This window comes from Oncorhynchus keta, chromosome 16, assembly GCF_023373465.1.
Source record: "Oncorhynchus keta strain PuntledgeMale-10-30-2019 chromosome 16, Oket_V2, whole genome shotgun sequence".
NCBI lineage: Eukaryota > Metazoa > Chordata > Actinopteri > Salmoniformes > Salmonidae > Oncorhynchus > Oncorhynchus keta.
Genome location: NC_068436.1, coordinates 1722742 through 1747114, shown reverse-complemented (window position 1 = coordinate 1747114; position 24373 = coordinate 1722742). Strand labels below are relative to the sequence as shown.

The following is a 24373-nucleotide window of genomic DNA, read 5'->3' as shown; positions in this document are numbered from 1 at the left end:
TGTTGGCTGTTTAGGAGAACTACACAGTCCTACACAGTACAGTCTACTATGGTTATTATGATCAGAGATTTAGTGATGGGAAAAGAATGTGTCGAGTAAAACTCTGATTACAGGTCGAGGTGGTAAATGTAACGTTCCCTATACTTTCAATGCATTTTTTTCTGCAAGAGGTGGGTGAACTGTTAGGCAAAAAAAAAGGTGAGTAAACTGCTTTTACCCCTCCACTACCCGGTGTTTCCCATGCTCTGTCCTGCCCCCCTCCCCCGTGAACATTTAGTTGTTGTTTTTTTGCCGTTGCACTACACAGCTGGTTCAAATAACCAACTCACCATCAAGCTTTGATTATTTGAATCAACTAGTGTTGTGCAAGAGCAAAAAATCCAAACGTGCACCAGGACCAAGTTTGGGTCACCCTGCACTTCACCACTTCTAATGATGTATAGAGAGCATCCTGGCGGGCTGTATCACCACCTGGTAAGGCAACTGCTCCGCCCTCAACCGTAAGGCTCTCCAGAGGGTAGTGAGGACTGCACAACGCATCACCGGGGGCAAACTACCTGCCCTCCAGGACACCTACACCACCCGTTGTTACAGGAAGGCCATAAAGATCATCAAGGACATCAACCACCCGAACCACTGCCTGTTCACCCCGCTATCATCCAGAAGGCGAGGTCAGTACAGGTGCATCAAAGCTGGGACCGAGAGACTGAAAAACAGCTTCTATCTCAAGGCCATCAGACTGTTAAACAGCCACCACTAACATTGAGTGGCTGCTGCCAACACACTGTCATTGACACTGACCCAACTCCAGCCATTTTAATAATGGGAAATGATGTAAATATATCACTAGCCACTTTAAACAATGCTACCTTATATAATGTTACTTACCCTACATTATTCATCTCATATGCATACGTATATACTGTACTCTATATCATCGACTGCATCCTTATGTAATACATGTATCACTAGCCACTTTAACTATGCCACTTTGTTTACTTTGTCTACACACTCATCTCATATGTATATACTGTACTCGATACCATCATTTACATTACATTTAAGTCATTTAGCAGACGCTCTTATCCAGAGCGACTTACAAATTGGTGCATTCACCTTATGACATCCAGTGGAACAGCCACTTTACAATAGTGCATCTAAATCTTTTAAGGGGGGTGAGAAGGATTACTTTATCCTATCCTAGGTATTCCTTAAAGAGGTGGGGTTTCAGGTGTCTCCGGAAGGTGGTGATTGACTCCGCTGTCCTGGCGTCGTGAGGGAGTGTGTTCCACCATTGGGGAGCCAGAGCAGCGAACAGTTTTGACTGGGCTGAGCGGGAACTGTACTTCCTCAGTGGTAGGGAGGCGAGCAGGCCAGAGGTGGATGAACGCAGTGCCATTGTTTGGGTGTAGGGCCTGATCAGAGCCTGGAGGTACTGAGGTGCCGTTCCCCTCACAGCTCCGTAGGCAAGCACCATGGTCTTGTAGCGGATGCGAGCTTCAACTGGAAGCCAGTGGAGAGAGCGGAGGAGCGGGGTGACGTGAGAGAACTTGGGAAGGTTGAACACCAGACGGGCTGCGGCGTTCTGGATGAGTTGTAGGGGTTTAATGGCACAGGCAGGGAGCCCAGCCAACAGCGAGTTGCAGTAATCCAGACGGGAGATGACAAGTGCCTGGATTAGGACCTGCACGCTTCCTGTGTGAGGCAGGGTCGTACTCTGCGGATGTTGTAGAGCATGAACCTACAGGAACGGGCCACCGCCTTGATGTTAGTTGAGAACGACAGGGTGTTGTCCAGGATCACGCCAAGGTTCTTAGCGCTCTGGGAGGAGGACACAATGGAGTTGTCAACCGTGATGGCGAGATCATGGAACGGGCAGTCCTTCCCCGGGAGGAAGAGCAGCTCCGTCTTGCCGAGGTTCAGCTTGAGGTGGTGATCCGTCATCCACACTGATATGTCTGCCAGACATGCAGAGATGCGATTCGCCACCTGGTCATCAGAAGGGGAAAGGAGAAGATTAATTGTGTGTCGTCTGCATAGCAATGATAGGAGAGACCATGTGAGGTTATGACAGAGCCAAGTGACTTGGTGTATAGCGAGAATAGGAGAGGGCCTAGAACAGAGCCCTGGGGGACACCAGTGGTGAGAGCGCGTGGTGAGGAGACAGATTCTCGCCACGCCACCTGGTAGGAGCGACCTGTCAGATAGGACGCAATCCAAGCGTGGGCCGCGCCGGAGATGCCCAACTCGGAGAGGGTGGAGAGGAGGATCTGATGGTTCACAGTATCGAAGGCAGCCGATAGGTCTAGAAGGATGAGAGCAGAGGAGAGAGAGTTAGCATCTACTGTATGCTGCTCTGTACCATCACTCATTCATATATCCTTATGTACATATTCTTTATCCCCTTACACTGTGTATGAGACAGTATTTTTGGAATTGTTAGTTAGATTACTTGTTGGTTATCACTGCATTGTCGGAACTAGAAGCACAAGCATTTCGCCACACTCGCATTAACATCTGCTAACCATGTGTATGTGACAAATAAACATTTGATTTGATTTGATTTGATTTGCTATAAACCCTGGATTGCTGATGGGTGTATTGGCCATATTGGCACTCCCCAGAAGAAGCAGTCCTCAATTCAATCTTTCAAGGACAACATGTTTCAAATATTTGTACATAGTGATGACGCTCATGTCTCCGCCCTAACAATGTGCCATCTCAATGGCTGAAAGGCAGGCGACAAGTCAAAAATGAGCCCATGGAAACGCATTGGATTTATTTGACCAATTTTGGCGAAAGGAAAACCTCCCGCTTCACTTCGTCCCCTGATGTGTTGAAGTATTTTGTTGTTGTAGTGTGAACAATAACATTAGCATTTTGTTGTTGTAGTGTGAACAATAACATTAGTATTTTGTTGTTGTAGTGTGAACAATAACATTAGCATTTTATTGTTCTAGTGTGAACAATAACATTAGTATTTTGTTGTTGTAGTGTGAACAATAACATTAGCATTTTGTTGTTGTAGTGTGAACAATAACATTAGTATTTTGTTGTTGTAGTGTGAACAATAACATTAGTATTTTGTTGTTGTAGTGTGAACAATAGCATTAGTATTTTGTTGTTGTAGTGTGAACAATAACATTAGTATTTTGTTGTTGTAGTGTGAACAATAACATTAGTATTTTGTATGTTTAGCATTTTGTTGTTGTAGTGTGAACAATAACATTAGCATTTTGTTGTTGTAGTGTGAACAATAACATTAGTATTTTGTTGTTGTAGTGTGAACAATAACATTAGTATTTTGTTGTTGTAGTGTGAACAATAACATTAGTATTTTGTTGTTGTAGTGTGAACAATAACATTAGTATTTTGTTGTTGTAGTGTGAACAATAACATTAGTATTTTGTTGTTGTAGTGTGAACAATAACATTAGTATTTTGTTGTTGTAGTGTGAACAATAACATTAGTATTTTGTTGTTGTAGTGTGAACAATAACATTAGTATTTTGTTGTTGTAGTGTGAACAATAACATTAGTATTTTGTTGTTGTAGTGTGAACAATAACATTAGTATTTTGTTGTTGTAGTGTGAACAATAACATTAGTATTCTCTAAGAATTAAACTTGAAGGAAAATGTGTTTTTTTTATGTTGAGCGCTCATAATATCATTGAAAATTATGCATTGATGTCTGCAATAAAAACATGTTTAGACATTAATAAATTAATTTCTATACTATCCAAAATGTTTTACATTTGTCTGAGAGTGGCAAGATAGAGGAACAGTGGCGTCAAAACAGCACCCCCCTGTCGGTCATATACATAAATCATTGGTTATGACAGTACCAAAGAGGGTGGCACATCCTCTAATAGCAAAGTGTCTTTGTACCAGCGGTGTGAACATGTGAGAAGATTTTACCAGAGGCTGCAAGAAAGGTCTACAGAAATAGCTTTGGAATTGATGCCTTTTTGACAACAAGTGTTTCTTAATTGAAGTTTCTCATCTACATGCCATTTCTTTCTTATTCATTGAAGTGGATTCACAAAACACTTTTTTTCAAGAATGCAATACTTTATTTCTGTGCTGTACACAAAGAGGAAATAAACATCAAATTATGGAATGGTCAAACTTGAGAAAATGTTTTCACATACTGCAAGCATATTAGGGCTTTGGGAAATCTAACTTTAAATATGAATGTTCTGATACAGTGAAAGGGAATAACACTTCAGTTTTTAACAGGGTGTTATGTAAAAGTTGGAATGTATGAGGTGGAAAAAAAACATTCTAAGTCTGTGTGTCTGACATTAACCATGTGCATGACATTCATAACACTTGGAATCAATCTTCAAAACGTTTTACATACACATTCAGGGGGTGGAACAACTCAGTCATTTGCAATGCCACTAAAACTTACTTTCTGTACAAAAAATGTTTAAGTTGCATATCACACTTGCCGCATTACTGAGAGCTAAACATACAGGATATGGGCACTTCTTCCATTTGGCATCGGGGTATCAACATGGACAACAAATTTCAAACTTGAGGACAAATACAAAATGGGTGCCTGAAACTATGTACATGAAAGTCATGAATTGATGCGAGTCAAGTGCTTTCAAATCTAAATTAATCAAAATGGACGCATACAAAAAAAAAATAAGGAGAACATATTTGAAGGCTGAACCTATTATGATGTAGGCTAATTACCTTTTGAAACACAGTGCAGTCTATTCACACAGATTACATCGACTGTTTAGCCATTTTACGTTTTTTTTTTAGATCAACTATTAGACAGTGTCAGCTACAGTATCAGAATACTACACCTGAGTAGTATCAATAGATTTTGTGACAGCAGACAAAAAAAAAGGGCACACAAATTGAGGATGGGAGGTAAGAGATGACAGGTTTGTAATATCAGTTTCAATATTGTTGTTATCGTTTCTAACAGTTCTACAATGACCTACAGTGCAGAGTAGCAAGAATAACACAGATGTATAACTCATTGAAAGTGAACTTAACATCCAAGAATGCTTTGAGCCATCATAAGTAGTATCATAAAGAGTTTAATGTGAAGTGTCCCTTATTGTATTTTACAGCATGTGCACGCACGCGCACAATATTTTGCATTGAGCAACAATACCTAGTCTGTTATTATTGAGGAAGAGAAGCAAAGTGTGAAACCCCCGGACGAGAGGAGATAAGATAATATATATCATACATTGAGCAGTATGGGAATTCCTTATTGTTAATATATGTAAATATCAAGTGGTGGTGGTGTAGATTGAAAAAAGCACTCCCACAAATAGAAATAACTATCTCCTAAGCAGAATGTAACCATTGGGTGATGTCACAAAATATGTCATCGAATACCAAACTTCGATTGCTTCCTGTAGATGGCTGCAATCTTTGACAAAGGTTTTGCAGATGTTTGGGAATGTTTCACAAATGTTTGTGGGAAGGTTTTCGGACAACGTTGCATGCACTTGTTATATATACCATGCTTAAAAAATACCCTGATATATTTGAGGTTCTATGTATGAAATTGAACAGGTGAGGTGGGTAGAGAGAGAACTTATTTTTACTGAGAACATTTTTACTAAAAGCTACTTTAGCCGGAGATTACTTTGCGGTGATCGTTGATGCCAAATTATAATCGGGGGATGCCAAGAAAGGGAAACAATCTAATTCATTGAGACATATTTTTGGAGCTAGTCTGTGATTAAAGTCCAGGCACTTTATTTTAGATTTTTACTTCTTTTCAATCTCACTTCCATACACATTGTTGACCGGCAAACTAATATTAGCAACAACTTCCGTACATTAATTTCATTGCATGATAAACATTAATTTCCAGTTTTACATCAAGTGTCATGTCACAACAATAAATAACAAAAGGAAGAATTGGTCCAACCTAACCATGATACCCACTTATCATTTTTCATCATCCCAACAATCCCTTTAAACAAAAAGGAATGTGTTGTATATCAGCTCTGGGGTGAAGTTTCCCCTAAGTTCAGATCTAGGATCAGCTTCCACTCCGCCAATCGTAACCTTAACTATTGATGGGGAAAATGCAGAACTGAGCCAAGATCAGTATCTAGGGACAACTTCACCCTACTACTTCTTTCTATATATCACATTAGGGGCAGGGGCAGAAACTAGTCGAATAAATCTCCATCCTCCAATCCATAGAAATCTCAATCATAGTCCCTCCCACCTACATCACATGACCGATTCTCCTTCTTCCTCTTCCTCTTCCCCATGGCCGACAGTAGAAAATACGTTTCTGAGAAAATGCAGGGTTTCTCTTATGAAGTCCAGGGGTCAGTGGAGGACAAGCTTAAAGGTCAGAGTTCACGAAGGAGGCTACAGAGGCACACGTCAGGGTGAACTGTTAGAGAGAGGTTCTGTATGGAACGGTGATGGATGGTGGGATTGAATTAGTGGGTGAAGTGGATGAGTGCAAATCCACCCATTACTCCGTAGTGAGGATGGTGTGTGTGTGCAAGTATTCGTGTGTGTGAATCTGTGAATGTGAGTGTGTATGCATAAGTGTGTGTGTGTGTGTGTCTGCACTAAGTGTGCGAGGGCTACTGCAGATAACGGTAGACTTTGAAGCAGTGGTTCCCAGAGTCAGCCACCACCACATGGCCATCGGAGGTGAGGGCCAGGCCCTGGGGACCGTAGAGAGGGTCTGCCGATGTGTTGATGTAGGAGAGGAACGAACCACTGCCATCAAACACCTGAGAGAGAGAAAGAGGGGGAGAGAGAGAGAGCGGAGAGAGAGAAAGCAGGGGAGGAGAGAGAGAGAAAGAGGGGGAGGAGAGAGAGAGAGAGTGCAGAGAGAGATACATTTGAAAATATAATACATCTAACAAAAAAAATGGATAATAAAATAATATTTTAAAGAGCACGCTAGAGGACAAGAAAAATGTTTTCATTTACATTTTAGTTAACACCAAAACAAGGTCTCCCACTTCCCTGACCTTGGTCTCACTTCCATGCTCTTTGGCCTCACCTGTATTCGGCTATTGCCCCAGTCTGCCACGATGATGTTCCCGTTGACGTCCACTGCCACCCCCGTAGGGGCGTTGAACTGGCCATTCCCCTCCCCGTTGGAACCAAACTTCAGAAGAAACTCCCCCTCAGGGTTGAACACCTGCAGAAAGGCACACAATCTCTTTTTATATAAAGAAACAGGTACATACCAGCATCATTTGGTTCAATTGATGCCATGTTGTTGTGAGATGGCTTAGGCAGAGAGCTGGACATTTTGTAAATATTTTATAATTTCTACATGTTTTTTGTTGGAATCTTATATATTTTTTTGGTGGGGGGGTTGAATAGCCAAATGTTTATATATTACATCTGGATTAGGTCTATTTGTTTACTGCCCATGAATTCATTGCAAATCAGCTGTCTCATGATAGCTAGCTAGCGATGCTACCATACATCCTATTTTTCATTGTTATTTCTACGGTCTCATGACTCACTGAGGAGGACTAATTCATGGCGAGCTGGCAGTGACGACGTCATCGCTCGGGAGGTTGCCTCCGAAGTTATGAGCGGCCCGTCATCATAATATCCTGATTGAATGGAGACTGGAGAGCTCAAAAATAAACATCTCTTTCTATGCTACAAGACAAGAGAGTCACAACGGCTACGGAGAAATCGCAGACAGGCGGAGGGCGGGGGGGACAAGGCGCGAGTGAGATGCCTTCAATGCAGAGTGAACTGTGCGGTCTGCCTGCCAGTCTCCGGAGGACCTGCTCATCTCCCCCCATTGACCTCATTTCTCTGCTTAAGACATGCAATTCCATCTTGACTGTCACTCCATCTGTTGGAGGCTTGAAACACGCAAAACATTCAACACCGTCTAAAAATCATAGTCCAGATCTACTATATCCTATAGCAGTTTTGTTTGATTCTTGTTTGTAGCGATGTGTCGCTTGAATGTCATGTTGAACAATGCTGAACACAATGTTTTTTTTTTCTATTTTCCCCCTTTTTCTCCCCAATTTTGTGGTATCCAATTGGTAGTAGTTACAGTCTTGTCTCGTCGCTGCAACAGCCACACCACACCACACACCAGCCACACCAATGTGTCTGAGGAAACTCTGTAAACCTGGCGACCTGGTCAGCGTGCACTGCGCCTGGAGTCGCTAGTGCGCGATGAGACAAGGATATCCCTACCGGCCAAACCCTCCCCAACCCGGACGATGATGGGCCAATTGTGCGCCGCCCCATGGGCCTCCCGTTTGCGGGCGGCTACGACAGAGCCTGGGCTCGAACCCAGAATCTCTGGTGGCATCCGGGAGGCCGCTGAACACAATGTCGAATTGAGCTTAACCAACTTTAGGTTTTCTCCCCAAAATACTTTATCTCCAAGACAATGGGTCATACAAATGGCTCGACACCTAGGTGTGATACCATGTGACCTAGCAGGACTATAAAAAAGGTCTGCTCCTGAAAAAGGTCTGAACCTCCAGCGGGCTGACCATAAGTTCTGGACCTTTGCCTTTAATGGCCAGAACCGGTAACTGATAACTTAGGGGGGAAGTATATATTTCGGGAATAATACCTCTAATCCAGTAAATACAGTGGGAAGGAAGTGCCCACGCACTAAACAGGCTCAGGAGAAAACATACAACTTAGAGCTAGTGTAGCCAGAACGGTACCCTTAAGCTGACCGTCTTCAAGGAAAGAAGGATAAGACAATTAGAGCACAGCCTCTGCAACTCAAGCAAGGAGCCAACAGAGAAGAGCAACAAACATAAGGACACCAAGTGGGGACCAAAGGAGCGACCTGATGGAGGTACCTCAATTCAACAGGGAAAGCACACACAGACTATCTTCTTCCTTTGTTCTCCTCTATGCGGCCTGAACCATCAAGAAGCCACCACAGACTTTGATCCCAGACTGAGGAGAACATATTTTAAATGTTCAGGATCTCGAGGTCTTCCAATCTATTTCCTACCTTTTCATGATCATTCTCATTATGTTTGTAAATATTTAGATTAGTGTTATTAAATGTTGATTTGTTCAAAGACATTTTGTTTGTCTTTGTTATTTCTGTTAAAGAACTCCAATTGATTCTCAAAATAATTCATACCTTCAGATAAGCCAATAATTAGTATTGTTAAAATGTTAGTCTTTTAGAGTTATTGCTAAAATAACTATGAGCCTCATAAGTCTTCCTAGAATACAATTGTTGTTCAATACTGGACTGGTGCTCTGTTAATAATCTCATAGTAATAAGTATACACACAATTCTACAGCTTGTTCAAGTGCTTTAAGATCATTTTTTGTCATGAAAAGCGCTAGAGAAGCGAAATAAATCATTTATTATTATATCCCTTTTTCATAAAAAGGTGCACATCCTTTTTACGGGAAAATATACATACTTTTTTCCACAAGGGAACACATCATTTGTAATTGGTGAGATGGTCTTACCTTCACAGAATGATTATGGAAGTCCGTAACAATTATCTCATTGTTATGGTTGACTGCTGCAAAGTGAGGACCTGGATCAAACAGAGAGACAGTACATGCATTTAACCCTGCTCCTATGGCAACGTAAACAACGAAACAGAGGAAAGTGGAGATGGCTTGCGGGTGATGGCAGAGGCTTGAGGATTGTAAATAGCCCACTCTGGACTACCGATGAGTAGTAGTGATGAGCTGCCGGGGCATCACCCAAGTGGGTGCTACTTGTTTGTATGGAAGAATGGCTACAAAAGTCAAGCGGCTACGCTACGGACGCTGGGGACGCCGAGGTGCGCTGCTAAATGGCCTTCCACCGCTTAAGCCATTGTTTGATACTACCAAGACAAACTGCTTCAGCTCCTATCCTGACATACTGTTTTTGTTTAATACATTTTATGTGCTGTGTACATACGTCAGCTGCCATGTACCACGGCCTACATGTAAATGTAGTAAAACTACTAAAGACACCGCCGACAAAGTTGAACATGTCTTGATTTAAAACAATGTATCATTTGATATGAGATGTTTATGAAAGACATGCCAAAACATATGTAGAAACGGATTCCACTGTATGCATTTTACTCTGTTAAACTGTAACCAAATATCATAACAAAACTATGGAATCATTAACACATTGTTAAATGAAAGAAAAGTATTTAACTGAAATGGAAAGCTATAGCGAAGAGTGTGGTAAGTTGAGCCACCCTTGTTTCTAGGAAACCATATGGGAAAAAAGTGGTACGGTCCCATTTTTTATTAAATTAATTTTTTGACAAAGAAGCTATTGTAATTGTGTTGAATTTTTCTGTTTGGGAAATAAAGAGAAATGGTTTTAAAAGGGTAATTGTAATATGTGACCAGTTTCAGGAAACTAGGCACATGGCGCGGGTCACTACTTTACAGGAGAGTCATTTGAATGTTTTTTTGTGAAATTTCATGTGCCTGAATAACAAACTTGTATGCCATCCGAATAAAATGTTTATATTACGAGCGCCATATAGCACGCTTCTGTCTATTTGAGCTGCTTAGTATGTGGAGGTAATCCTGTCTAACGCAGCTTTTCTTAGCCTAACCAGCTCTGCTAGGGCGAGTAATAAAGAGATGGGTCATGCTAAAGCTTATGCGGTTGTGAACGATGGTGAATGGGCAAAGAAGAGCTCTCCAGTTGGTACCAAAACATTCCAAGGCCATTTTCTCAAAAGTGAGGTTACACGTTTATCAACTTGAAGAAGAATTACTTTCCCATTGTTCCTCAAATGCAGTATATGATATACCATTTCGTAGCTCTGTGTCTCTGCTTTTATCCAATGTATAAAACACAATTTCAAATTTTGCTACATGACACTGAATCAAGTGGGTCGGTCTCATATTTCATTCAATACACAACATTTGTAGGCGGCTTAACTTACCCTGTCCCGCAAGCACAACAAGTTATGCCAAGAGACCACTTCCTTTATTTATTTTTTCAAAACTGTAATGTTTACATTAATTGTGATTATTTCCAGGGATACTTAACATCCTGAAATATATGTAGATGTTTTTGTTAGAAAGAAAACTATATTTCCCTTGATGGAGTGATGATGAATATCAAAAATGTCTCAACTTACCCCACTCTCCCCTACTGGAGAGTCCTGCTGTTCAGATGGTTGTTTTTGACAGGTAATTTGCTAATTATGTGTACGCTCAGGCCTACTGTGATTTTTTGTTTGTTTGTTTTTTACAGTTTTCACATTTGATTCATTAGCTTACTTACATTTACTATGTAAATCATGAATTCTAACTGACTATGATGCAATAAAGAAAGTATTGGATAGATTATATTTGATAGTCCCATTCGGTATTAGAATGTCACGGCCGCCTGTGGGGAAAACAACCTGTGGTTACCTAGGATACCCCATTGGCTCACAGCAAAAACTTGACCTTTTTCAAATGCTATTTTCTTGGTGTCTGCTTGTTTTAGTCAATTACAAAACGACATGTAAGAAAAGTACATGTCTAAAGATTACTTTTCAACACTGCCTGCTCCTGAGCGTTCTGTCTACTTAGAAAAGTGTAATATTGCAGGGCTTCCCTCATGATGGTGCTAGCAGCCACGTGAGTGCTAGCTAGCTACCGACCAGAACATTAAGCTAGCCAAGAACAACAACAAACGGACTATACAGCTTCAAGTAGAGAGTGGAGTTTCAAACGGACTGTACTAAATAAGTCATACCTGTGATTAAATGTTTCCCACACACAACTACGTGTCGTCTACCACATTTCCCACTTGCCCTGAAGGAACAGGGCTCTTCTCGCAGGCTCCATTTCCCTATGTGGGAGCATTGCAAACCTTAGGTTGGGATTTTTATACCCCTTTTTCTCCCCAATTTCGTGATATCCAAATTGGTAGTTACAGTCTTGTCCCATCGCTGCAACTCCCATACGGACTCAGGAGAGGCGAAGGTCAAGGACCATGCATCCTTTAAAACGAGACCCTGCCAAGCCGCATTGCTTATTGACACACTGCTGGTTCAACCCGGAAAACACCAATGTGTCAGAAACACCATACAACTGGCGACCGAAGTCAGAATGCATGCGCCCAGCCCGCCACAAGGAGTCGCTAGAGCACGATGGGACAAGGACATCCCGGCCAGCCAAACCCTGCCCTAACCCAGACAACGCTGGGCCAATTGTGCGCCGCCTCATGGGTCTCCCAGTCACGACCGGCTGTGACACAGCCTGGGATCGAACTCGGGTCTGTAGTGACACCTCTAGCCACTGCGATGCAGTGCCTTAGACTCCTGCGCAACTCGGGTACATTGAATAACATCGCAGCTTTTTGGCATGTTTTGTTATTTTAGTATAACAAAATAAATCTACGAAGTTGGCTCTTTTACAATGGGGGTCAATTGAAAATACTTTTCCCCAATTTGTGGGCGTGGTTGAGCGGAATTCCTTATGACGCGAATATCGACTTGAAGTATCAAACATGACTTGTGTTATGACATACAAAACGAGGGGTTCCGGGGGTTCCAAAACCTGAGATTCTTTCATTTTCCGGCCATTGTTATCTTGAGCAACTATCAACTGCCAAAACAAACTTTTCAATATTTTTTTCGCCCCAACTTTACATCAGCAGCAGCGGTATTTGCCAGCAAACCAGCGTGGACAGCACAAGAATGTATGCTTCGTTATACATGGCTCCCAATGGGCCCAGAAACCCCAGGGCCTCCCCTTTACTTTGGTGATCTTCATCCTGAGGTGACTGACGCGGTTTTGTATTACAAGGGACCAAATCACCCGTCGTTCACTGAGAAGCACTTATGTCAACTTTCTTAGCCCAGCTGACACTGAGCGTGCCCTGGACACGAGCAACTTTGAAAGCATTCATGTAAAACCTATGCGGATCATGTGGTCTCAGCGTGACCCATCCTTGAGAAAGAGCAGGGTAGGAAATACGTTTGTTAAGAACCTGGACAAGACCATCAGCCTTCGGAGACATTCTCTCCAGCAAGCTGGTTTGTGACGAGAATTGGGCAGTCTAAAGGCTATGCCTTCGTCCAATGAGACTTCTGAAAGAGCCGTAACAAAATAATACAGAATGCTAATGCTGCTAGTGTAGCACAGTGTAGTGCTTACTCCTCAGCCTAAAGTGGCCCCAGTTGCGCTACGGAATAGCGAGCTTTTCGCATGGCACAGACTGGTAAGATGCTTCAGGAGAGCTGTCACGTATGCTAGCAAGACAGAGGTCCTGGGTTCGAGCCTCTGTGTGAGCCGAATCAGGAGGAAGTGGTACTCGCTAAGCAAGTGTAATATCCTTTACAGTGGTACCTAGTGACTAGAATCTACAGTTGCGCTCAGGTCAATGCTGGGGTCGCTGTTGAGTAAGTTTAAGGGGTGAATGTAGCACATAGGGCTGTGTGAAACTTACTCCTCAGCCTGAAGTGTCCCCACTTGGGCATGGACTGGTAAGATGCTTTAGGAGGATGGTCATGTGTGCTAGCAAGGCAAAGGTCCTTTGTGGCCACCAAGCCACTATATGTGGCCCCAGCACAAGGTGTCGAGTTCCTCACGAACCAAAACAAGGAGAGGACCAACCCTAACCCGGTGATCATCTCCTACCAGCCTGCTGCTCCTGCTGGGTACTTCATGGCTGCCATTCAGGTAAATCTAAATTATTGGATTTCATGTGGACAATATTTAGAAATGTAAACTTTAGTCATGTGAATTAAGAATAACAAGTGATTATATAGGCCTATTACTCCAGAAGAAGAAGAAAAAACAAAGCAACGTGAATAAAGCATTTCTTTTCAAAAATGGAAACACGATGGACTCTGTCACGTTTAGGTAAGGTTAACCCATACCTTTAAAGCAGCAATCAGCAGTTGAAACAATTACAAAGCGTACTCCCCACCACTGTTTCTGTCAAAAGAGGGGGGATGGGGCAGGAGAAATGTAACTGCTCTCAAATTCAAAGACAGAGCTATGGATGCAAGGATATCCATGAATACAAACTTATAGTTTTCAATCATGTTTTGAGGCTGTCCAGTATTTGTTTATATTTACTTTGTTTACAAACATTGTAGTAAAACAAGCTATATTTTGGGTTCTGATGGGGTATGTCAGTTGAAGTAAGCTGATGAGGCACAAGTTATATTCTATAAGAATCAATGGGTACATATTCATTTATAAGGCCAAAAATGGATGTTGCAACCGCTGATTGCCCCTTTAAGATAAGGTTGGGTTAATTGAAAATTTAAATATTGAATGGAAACACACACACACACACACACACACACACACACACACACACACACACACACACACACACACACACACACACACACACACACACACACACACACACACACACACACACACACACGAGACTGACAAAATAAATGGTCTTCGAGATATTAGGAAGAGCATGCGGGAAGTCCCTCTTGATCAAATAAAATGTTATAGCTCAAAAGGTCATGGTCACATCCTAAAGGTCACTTGCCTGGGGGAGTCCTCATTCCGCATGCAGGTGGTGGGAGCAAAAGACAGGGAGTGGAGAGGGGAGTGCAACACCATTACCATTGAGTGTACCTGCAAACTGCCGGTCGCCGTTTCCGCGGTTACCAAACTTGGTGACCAGCTTGCCGTTGGGCTGGAAGATGAAGACGCAACACGCCTTGTTGTCCACGATGATGACGTGGCCGTTCCTGTCCACCGACACGCCTTTGGGGCCCATCAGCTTGCCCGAGCCAATCTTATTCTGCGGGAGATAGAGGAACAGTCAGGAAGGACAGTGGATAATACCCCAGTATTTCTGTTGGGTATTTTATATAAAGAAATAGCAAACAGGTTCATGTTTCAGGTTAACATTTCAGGCTAACGTCAAAGTCTCATAGTGGCATGGGAACCTATTTTTCAGGTGCTCCTGGGTAGAAAAAGATTAATCAAGTCAGAAAGCATACCCACATTGAGTTTTCCATTATCAGTAAGCATCAGCCATGCAAAGCATCACTTAGGATAAAGCAATTCTGACAGCAGCTATTAGATGACATGACGGAACAGACCGGAATCCAAACTGAATAGCCCTCCATTTCAATATATTTTCACTTCAATGATTAAGTCTGGACCTGCTCCAATTGAGAGGCATTCGGGACGACAATTGGGGTGGTTAGAAAGCAGCACAAACGATTTCAACGAATTCAGGTCCGAATCGAGACTGAGGGTTCCAGATCCAGACTCAATCAGTAAAGTGGAACAGAACGATATCTAGTGTCGATTCCAGGATAAATGACGGCATTGTATACATTTTGAACTCACTTTGAACTTCCCGTCGCTGGAGAAGATGCTAACCCACTTGTTATCGTAGTCGGCTATGATGATGTCACCGTTGGGGTGGACCGCCACTCCTGTGGGCCGCTGCAGTTGCCCTGGAGACCGTCCACGTACCCCAAAGCGACTCTTGAACAGACCGTCATTAGAGAAGATCTGCAAAAGAAACACGGGCCTGAATCTGATTGTCAAAATGCTTTGAAATATAAAACTTAAAATCAATGGATAGTGAGGGATCTTTTTTGTTCAGTCCTTTAAGTAAATCATTTGAAAGTCCTGTTTGATATGATAAATGACACTTTTCAATTATTGAACTGGAATTTTTAGAGTTGGTATGTTTGCCATATTTTTCAAATTTGCAAAAGCATCACGATATACAGCAACTCAAAACAAAACATCTGAGCAGTCAGAGCTCCTAACCGAGTCTTGTTTTCATCCAGTCTATTTCAGAAGAATATTCTTCAGACAATCTCTTCAGACACACCTAAAAGAGCTCTGGTGAGAACTCACAGTCAAAAGATACCACTGTGACTAGGTCAAGGTAGAACGACTTCAGAGAGATGAGCTAGACGCAGGGCTGTTCAATTCCGTTTCTGTACGGGCAAAACACTTCTGTTTTTCACCCTCTCCTCCATTCATGGACTAATTCAGACCTTTGACAGCAGGTGAGTGCAATTAACTACCAGGTAGAAACAAAAAACAAATGTTTTGGCCCTCCAGGTCCGGAATTGAACAGACCTGAGCTAGATGCTAACTACCACTGTTATGTACAGAACCAGTCAAAAGTTTGGACACACCTACTTCTTTATTTTTACTATTTTCTACATTAGAATAATAGTGAAGACATTAAAATTATGAAATAACACATATTGAATCATGTACTAACCAAAAATGTGTTGAACAAATCAAAATATATTTTATATTTGAGATTCGTCAAAGTAACCACCCTTTGCCTTAATGACAGCTTTGCACACTCTTGGCATTCTCTCAACCAGCTTCATGAGGGAATCACCTGGAATGCTTTCAATTAACAGGTGTGCCTTGTTCTTTCCTTCTTAATGTGTTTGCGCCAATCAGTTGTGTAGTGACAAGGTATGCAGAAGATGGTCTTTTACCAAATAGGGCTAAGTCCATATTATGGCAAGAACAGCTCAAATAAGCAAAGAGAAACGAAAGTCCGTCATTACTTTAAGACATGGAGATCAGTCAATGCGGACAATTTCAAGAACTTTGAAAGTTTCTTCAAGGGCAGTCGCAAAAACCATCAAACGCTATGATAAAACTGGCTTTCATGAGGACCGCCACAGGAAAGGAAGACCCAGAGTTACCTCTGTAGCAGAAGATACAGTACATTTAAGTACAGACTCAAATTGCAGCCAAAATAAATTCTTCACAGAGTTCAAGTAACAGACATCTCAACATCAACTATTCAGAGGAGACTGTATGAATCAGGCCTTCATTGTCAAAATGCTGCAAAGAAACCCCTACCAAAGGACACCAAAAAGAAGAAGAGGCTTTGGCCAAGAAACACGAGCAATGGACATTAGACCGGTGAAAATCTGTCCTTTGGTCTGATGAGTCCAAATTTGAGATTTTTTATTCCAACCGCCATGTCTATGTGATACACAGAGTAGGTGAATGGATGACCTCCACATGTGTGGTTCCCACCTTGAAGCATGGAGGAGGTGGTGTGATGGTGCTTTGCTGGTGACACGGTCTGGGATTTATTTAGAATTCAAGACACATTTAACCAGCATGGCTACCACAGCATTCTGCAGCGATACGCCATCCCATCTGGTTTGCGCATAGTGGGAGTATCATTTGTTTCTCAACAGGACAATAACCCAACACACCTCCAAGCTGTGAAAGGGCTATTTGACCAAGAAGGAGAGTGATTGAGTGCTGCAGCAGATGACCTGGCCTCCACAATCCCCCGACCTCAACCAAATTGAGATGGTTTGGGATGAGTTGGATCGCAGAGTAAAAGAATAGCAGCCAACAAGTGCTCAGCATATGTGGGAACTCCTTCAAGACTGTTGGACAAGCATTCCACATGAAGCTGGTGTGCACAATTTTCATCAAGGAAAATGGTGGCTACTTTGAAGAATGTAAAAATATATAATGTATTTTGATTTGTTAAACACATGATTCCCCATGTGTGTTATTTCATAGTTTTGATGTCTTCACTATTATTCTACAATGTAAAAATAAAGAAAAACCCTTGAATGAGAAGGTGTCCAAACTTTTGACTGGTTCTGTAAATGGGATAAAATATTTGAATGAAAGAGTCTAACTACAGTAGAAACTTATTTTATCATGTCTAATCTGTATTACATAAAACAACAAAGGATGTGCTCACTCAAAAATGAATGTGTGCTGTGGTAAATAAATCAATTAATTTTTTTTGTCAATTTCCATTATTCATCTGGTATTCAAGCCATGTAAATCCACAGATCAACAACGCAAATTTCCAACAACAACACAAACAAAAAAAATCACAAAACAAGTGCTTGTATGTTCATTTGACGAAACACATTCTCAGCCCTTTTCAAATCAAATGCATTAAAGGGAGGACGGACAGCTGATGGTTGGTCTCCATGGAGATGACAAAGTGCACGGTCTCACCAAGCTAATTATGTTCAATAGTGATGATGAGTCATCCCACAATTCCCTCAGATAATCTCCCTCAGGCGAAGAGAAGAAGCATAATGTGCTTGTTGATCCTACCTTGAACAACAGCTAGTTCTCTTTTGAAGCCAAATGTTTTTACATTTGTGCGACTGGTAACCTTTGCCTTGAGGTCTTGAGACCTCTGTTAGCTCTAACAGTAATGCCTGAGCATTAGCTCAACAGGCCTTGGTCAAAATTAGTGCACTAAGGAATAGGGTGCTATTTGGGATTCAGTCAAGGTCTGCGTGGCATAAATTACATGGGTTTAAATGAGTGATCTATGAAATAGAGCTAGAGATGACATTCTCCAGGCAGTTCCCTTACCTGAACACACTGGTTATTGCTGTCTGCTATCAACACCTTGCCTACTGAGGAGGCAGCCACACCCTGTAGATTGGTGAATTCCCCTTTGCTTCTTCCCTTTGTACCTGGAAGGCATGAAATAAACAAGTGTCAAATTTCCCCGTAATGCTTATTCATCCTATGAATGTAGATTAAGAGTTTCCGAAGTGAAAACATTTTGACATATCATTTTTTTTTTTATAAAGTGAACTGTATTATTCTTACATTGGTCAGTTCTCTGAGTACCTTTTTCCCAATTCCACACAAAAACTTTGACTAGTAATTCATAACATATTCGTGTTGTCATGGTACTAGAATTTGGACTTTTATACCAATACCAGGTTTAGTATCGCGATACTCGATACCTTCACAATACTTAACACCAAAATGATACCTCAGCAAAAAATGTATTTTCACCACAGAATGGCACTTGATCCAGACAGAAAAACTGCTCTGTTCAATTGTTTGGCATCTTTGGATTTTTTCTTCTTCTTTTTTTTTTTTACATCAAAATGTTAAATCAATTATACAATCATAAAATCAATTAGACTTTGTTTTTACTAATCAAACTACATAACATCAACAGTAATAATGTATTTGAATGGTAAATCTCTATTGATAAACTGGGTAAATTTGGTCCCATGTGGCTCAGTTGGTATGGCGCTTGCAACGCCAGGGTTGTGGGTTCGATGTCCCACGTGGGACCAGTATGAAAATGTATGCACTCACGACTACTGTAAGTCGCTCTGGATAAGAGCATCTGCTAAATTACTCAAATGTAAACATAGCCTAGGCCTGTTCACAATACAGGTGAATGCATACTCAACAGGAGACCAATTAAGTGAATTAATAAAGTTTTTGGTGACAATCAGCTTTCAAATCAGTACATTTTGCGTTACAGTCTCCATATTAAATGACAAATAAAGTACTACGGTAGTAAATTGATGTTTGCTTCCGCTGTAAACTAGCAAGGAAAGTTAGCCTACAAAGCTTGATGCTACCAAGACTCCTTGCATTGTAAAGTGATCTAGCCTGTATGGACATTGTTTTGCGAACAGTAATTAACAGTTTCAACATTTCGTTTGCGCATTTTTCAAGTGTGTTAGCTCCCCACTCTGCACAGAAGTTAACATGATGCAGTCCAGACTCCAAGTGCAGGCTATCAATGAGTAAGTGGAGCAGGCACGGTGTGCGCCTCACAATATAAGCGATAGAGTTGATCCGTGAAACACATTTTTACAGAAGTACTGAAAGTAACCAAAATTGAAGTACCGAACCGATTTTTATGTTCTAGTATCAAAAAAGTAAAAATGTTTCGGTATACCCTATACCGTACAACACTACAACATATGTATTAGGTGAACGGCCCCTTTAAATGTGTTAGTTGAACCTTCTCTTTAAATCTGTTAAAACACCAATGATAAGGCAACCATTACCGATCCTGAAAATGAGGTCATCTTCGATGGGGTTCTCTTTCCTCTTCCCCGTGCTGTACATACTGGCTGGCCTCTTGATGGCCTTCTGCTTGACGTGGCTACTCCCCGGTGACTTCAACCTCTTCTTAGCGCTCTCCGTACTGGGCGACACATCGGCCGACTTTGTCGCTTTAATCTTAAAGGGACTCCCCTTAATATGCTGGTCGTACAGACGCAGCGACAACGTCAAACTACCCTCTTTTGGCGCCGTGTACAGATACTCGTACGTCCCGTTCTTGTTGTCCAGTATCTCGCCGTCGCCCACGCTGCCGTCCGGCGTGGCAATCTCCGCCGTGATGTTAGCTTTCCCCATCTTACACAGCTCACCGTCCTTGTCCTTGGTCGTGATGGTGACAGAGGTGGGCAGGCCCGCTACGCACTGCCTCAGGCCCTCGCCCGTGGCCACCGTCTCGGACGCCACAGCATTCGTTGTAACTATAGTACCCAGATTGTGGATGGACTTCTTGAGGCCCTCCGTCTCCACCAGGAAGTCCAACTGGTCGTTCTCCCCAGGCTGTAGGGGTAGCTCTCGGCTGGCCAACTCGCTGAGTCGCTCGCTCATCTGCTTCTTGACGAGCAGGACCTCGGCCTCGGTGCCGTGGCTCAGGGCCTGCTCGGTGAAATTGCAGCTGCTGTTGATGCCATCCTGGCCCTGGAATAACGTGTCCAGCTGGGCTTGGAGCACCTGGGAGAAACACAATGTAGAGAGGGGAAAAGAGCGAGGAGGCGGGATAGTAGAGAGGGTGAGGGCGTAGAAGGGTGTCAGGTGGGTGTGAATGGAGATGCACATGTGGGCATGCAAACATCTGTCAGTGTGAGGGGCTGACAACACACACATATATACAATCTGTCAATGTAAATAGACAAACATTGTCCAACGTCTGATCAACAAACACATTCACCTAACAAATGTGTGCACACAGACACATGCAAATATATACTGCAAGCAGGGAACTGGAAAAATGCACACACAACAAATGAAAACACACATCTGCTTTTAGACAGCTGTCCACATGCCACATGAATATCAGTTAATTTGCTGTACTGAGAATAAAGCTACATTTTCCATTACCAAGAATAAACATAGAATTGCAGACGAAGCTAAGTGGACTTTTGACACATCCACTGGTATAGGCATATGAAAGAGGGTCAGCAAACTATCAAAGTTATCACTTGTTAACATAACACCACAGCACAGAAATGCTACAGGGCTGGGTTGAAACACTGAGCATCGCACACACACACGCACGCACACACACACAGTCTCACTGTCTCTCACCTGCATCTGGCTATCACACTCATCCTCTTCGACCACACGAGAAGCCATTGAGCTCTCAAAGTCCCCAGCCAAAACTACTTTCTCCACCACTATCTATATCAAACCTTGCTTCATACTGTACTGCAAGAATAACACAAAGATGTTCTAGATAGAGAAAGAGGACGTACCAAGGGCAGGGAGATACAGTGCACACTCACTTAGCTCAGTGCACTGTGGAAGCCTACACCACTGTACCTACCCACTTTATCAACCCTTCTCTGCTTTCAAGACTCACCCTCTCTTTAAACATGAACAGCTCAGCTAGCTTGCTAGCTAGAAAGATACAGCACTTTCAAAGCCTAAATTGCCAACTAGATAAACACAATGACAACCCCAAAGCCTAGATATAGAAAAGTAGAAAGTGTCCACAGTCCACACCCTATAGGAAAAGGCAGAAAGATTAAAGTCCTCCCTTCCTTTGTGCAGCACTCTGTCTGCTCTAGCCAGCAGGTCCTACTGGTGAATCATTCCCATGTGATGGTGCTCTGCTCCCTAAGGGGAGGGCGTTGGGCGCTATGCCAGCCTGGTTGATTGGTTCTCTGGGCTGGGTGGGGCATCAGCTTCTCTGCCCTGGCAGTCAGTCTCTCCTCCCTCCCAGCCCTCCCCAAACCATGTTTTATTTAATAATTTCTCAGAGAACAGCCTGATCCACAGCTGAGCCACTGGCATGCAAAGTAGAAGCAGTGTAAACAGAGCCTCTGCTGCTGTGTGGTATAGTAGAACGAACAGAAGACTTTATTTCTATTGTTATGTTATTTATCCTTTATCAATAAAGGTTTCATTTCATATTTTAGGATAGAGATCTGTTTCTAGGAAGGCAAGTTGGAATCAGAAAACATTTCAGTTGTTGTAAAATTACCATCTACTGCTTTCAATAAATACTAGATTTTGAGATTGTGGAAGCATCTACTTTCACTATTTTTCTTGTTTACATTCAGAGTATAATGCTGTTCATTAATTTAAAAACTATGCCCATGTTTAGAAATCTATTTCCTTTATCTCCTAATCATTAAACTACTTACCTTCATTGACCACCTGACTCTAATTTCATATCATATTGACTGTGCGCACTAAACAAACTGCCAAAACAAATCAGAAACCTACAAGAAAAGGTTCTAATTAATGTCCCACTCAACAACCCCCCCCCCCCATTTATCAAATGTTGGGGGCCTCACCTTCTGCTTGAGGCCGTAGTTGACCTCAAGCTCCATGAGCAGGACACTCTTGCGGACGTTCAGGGTCTTCTGCAACTCATCGAACGTGGTGTGGATGTCCCCCTCGATGGAGCTCTTCTGATTGGTCAGCTGCTGCAGGATCTCCGACAGCACCTGCAGGGCCGAGTCGATTTCAGGCAGCCTGAAGAAAGGGAGGGAGTCAGAGGGTGGGTGCGATCAGTCTTATGTCAAAATTAGCTGACTGTGACTACATCACTTTGAAGGATGGAGCGCATTGTCCCTCAAACTATTGGGCCATCGGGGATAATGCTTAGGTTGCCTCTGATACATTTACAGTGCCTTTGGAAAGAATTCACACTTGACTTTTTCCACATTGTTAGGTTACAGCCTTATTCTAAAATTGTCCCTCATCAATCTACACACAATACCCCCTAATGACAGAGCAAAACTTGTTTATTTAGAAATATTTTTTAATTAATAAAAAATATACAGTGCCTTGCGAAAGTATTCGGCCCCCTTGAACTTTGCGACCTTTTGACACATTTCAGGCTTCAAACATAAATATATAAAACTGTATTTTTTTGTGAAGAATCAACAACAAGTGGGACACAATCATGAAGTGGAACGACATTTATTGGATATTTCATACTTTCTAGCGCCACCTTTTGCTGCGATTACAGCTGTAAGTCGCTTGGGGTATGTCTCTATCAGTTTTGCACATCGAGAGACTGACATTTTTTCCCATTCCTCCTTGCAAAACAGCTCGAGCTCAGTGAGGTTGGATGAAGAGCATTTGTGAACAGCAGTTCAGTTCTTTCCACAGATTCTCGATTGGATTCAGGTCTGGACTTTAACTTGGCCATTCAAACACCTGGATATGTTTATTTTTGAACCATTCCATTGTAGATTTTGCTTTATGTTTTGGATCATTGTCTTGTTGACAAATCTCCATCCCAGTCTCAGGTCTTTTGCAGACTCCATCAGGTTTACTTCCAGAATGGTCCTGTACTTGGCTCCATCCATCTTCCCATCAATTTTAACCATCTTCCCTGTCCCTGCTGAAGAAAAGCAGGCCCAAACCATGATGCTGCCACCACCATGTTTGACAGTGGGGATGGTGCGTTCAGGGTGATGCGCTGTGTTGCTTTTACGCCAAACATAACGTTTTGCATTGTTGCCAAAAAGTTCAATTTTGGTTTCATCTGACCAGAGCACCTTCTTCCACATGTTTGGTGTGTCTCCCAGGTGGCTTGTGGCAAACTTTAAACAACACTTTTTATGGATATCTTTAAGAAATGGCTTTCTTCTTGCCACTCTTCCATAAAGGCCAGATTTGTGCAATATACGACTGATTGTTGTCCTATGGACAGAGTCTCCCACCTCAGCTGTAGATCTCTGCAGTTCATCCAGAGTGATCATGGGCCTCTTGGCTGCATCTCTGATCAGTCTTCTCCTTGTATGAGCTGAAAGTTCAGAGGGACGGCCAGGTCTTGGTAGATTTGCAGTGGTCTGATACTCCTTCCATTTCAATATTATCGCTTGCACAGTGCTCCTTGGGATGTTTAAAGCTTGGGAAATCTTTTTGTATCCAAATCCAGCTTTCAACTTCTTCACAACAGTATCTCGGACCTGCCTGGTGTGTTCCTTGTTCTTCATGATGCTCTCTGCGCTTTTAACGGACCTCTGAGACTATCACAGTGCAGGTGCATTTATACAGAGACTTGATTACACACAGGTGGATTGTATTTATCATCATTAGTCATTTAGGTCAACATTGGATCATTCAGTGATCCTCACTGAACTTATGGAGAGAGTTTGCTGCACTGAAAGTAAAGGGGCTGAATAATTTTGCACGCCCAATTTTTCAGTTTTTGATTTGTTAAAAAAGTTTGAAATATCCAATAAATGTCGTTCCACTTCATGATTGTGTCCCACTTGTTGATTCTTCACAAAAAAATACAGTTTTATATCTTTATGTTTGAAGCCTGAAATGTGGCAAAAGGTCGCAAAGTTCAAGGGGGCCGAATACTTTCGCAAGGCACTGTATATATCACATTTACATAAGCATTCATACCCTTTACCCAGTACTTAGTTGAAGCACC

At 42.2% G+C, this 24373-nt stretch overlaps 1 protein-coding gene across 5 annotated transcripts in view; it reads right to left on the bottom strand.

The window, feature by feature from the left end:
- Window positions 1-3946: 3946 nt before the first annotated feature.
- Window positions 3947-24373, bottom strand: part of trim2a (tripartite motif containing 2a) — an 80585-nt gene continuing 60158 nt past the window's right edge. For 4 of the 5 annotated variants that reach the window (XM_052464392.1, XM_052464394.1, XM_052464391.1 and 1 more), the window contains 8 exons: window positions 22272-22452; window positions 19740-20463; window positions 18286-18389; window positions 15280-15447; window positions 14542-14722; window positions 9451-9521; window positions 7016-7156; window positions 3947-6740 (listed from right to left, as the gene is read on the bottom strand). In XM_052464392.1, the coding sequence (XP_052320352.1) occupies window positions 6588-6740; window positions 7016-7156; window positions 9451-9521; window positions 14542-14722; window positions 15280-15447; window positions 18286-18389; window positions 19740-20463; window positions 22272-22452 (1723 nt within the window). In that variant the 3' untranslated portion in view covers window positions 3947-6587. The remainder of the gene's footprint in view (window positions 6741-7015; window positions 7157-9450; window positions 9522-14541; window positions 14723-15279; window positions 15448-18285; window positions 18390-19739; window positions 20464-22271; window positions 22453-24373) is intronic. The other variant, XM_052464395.1, reaches the window with a different exon arrangement.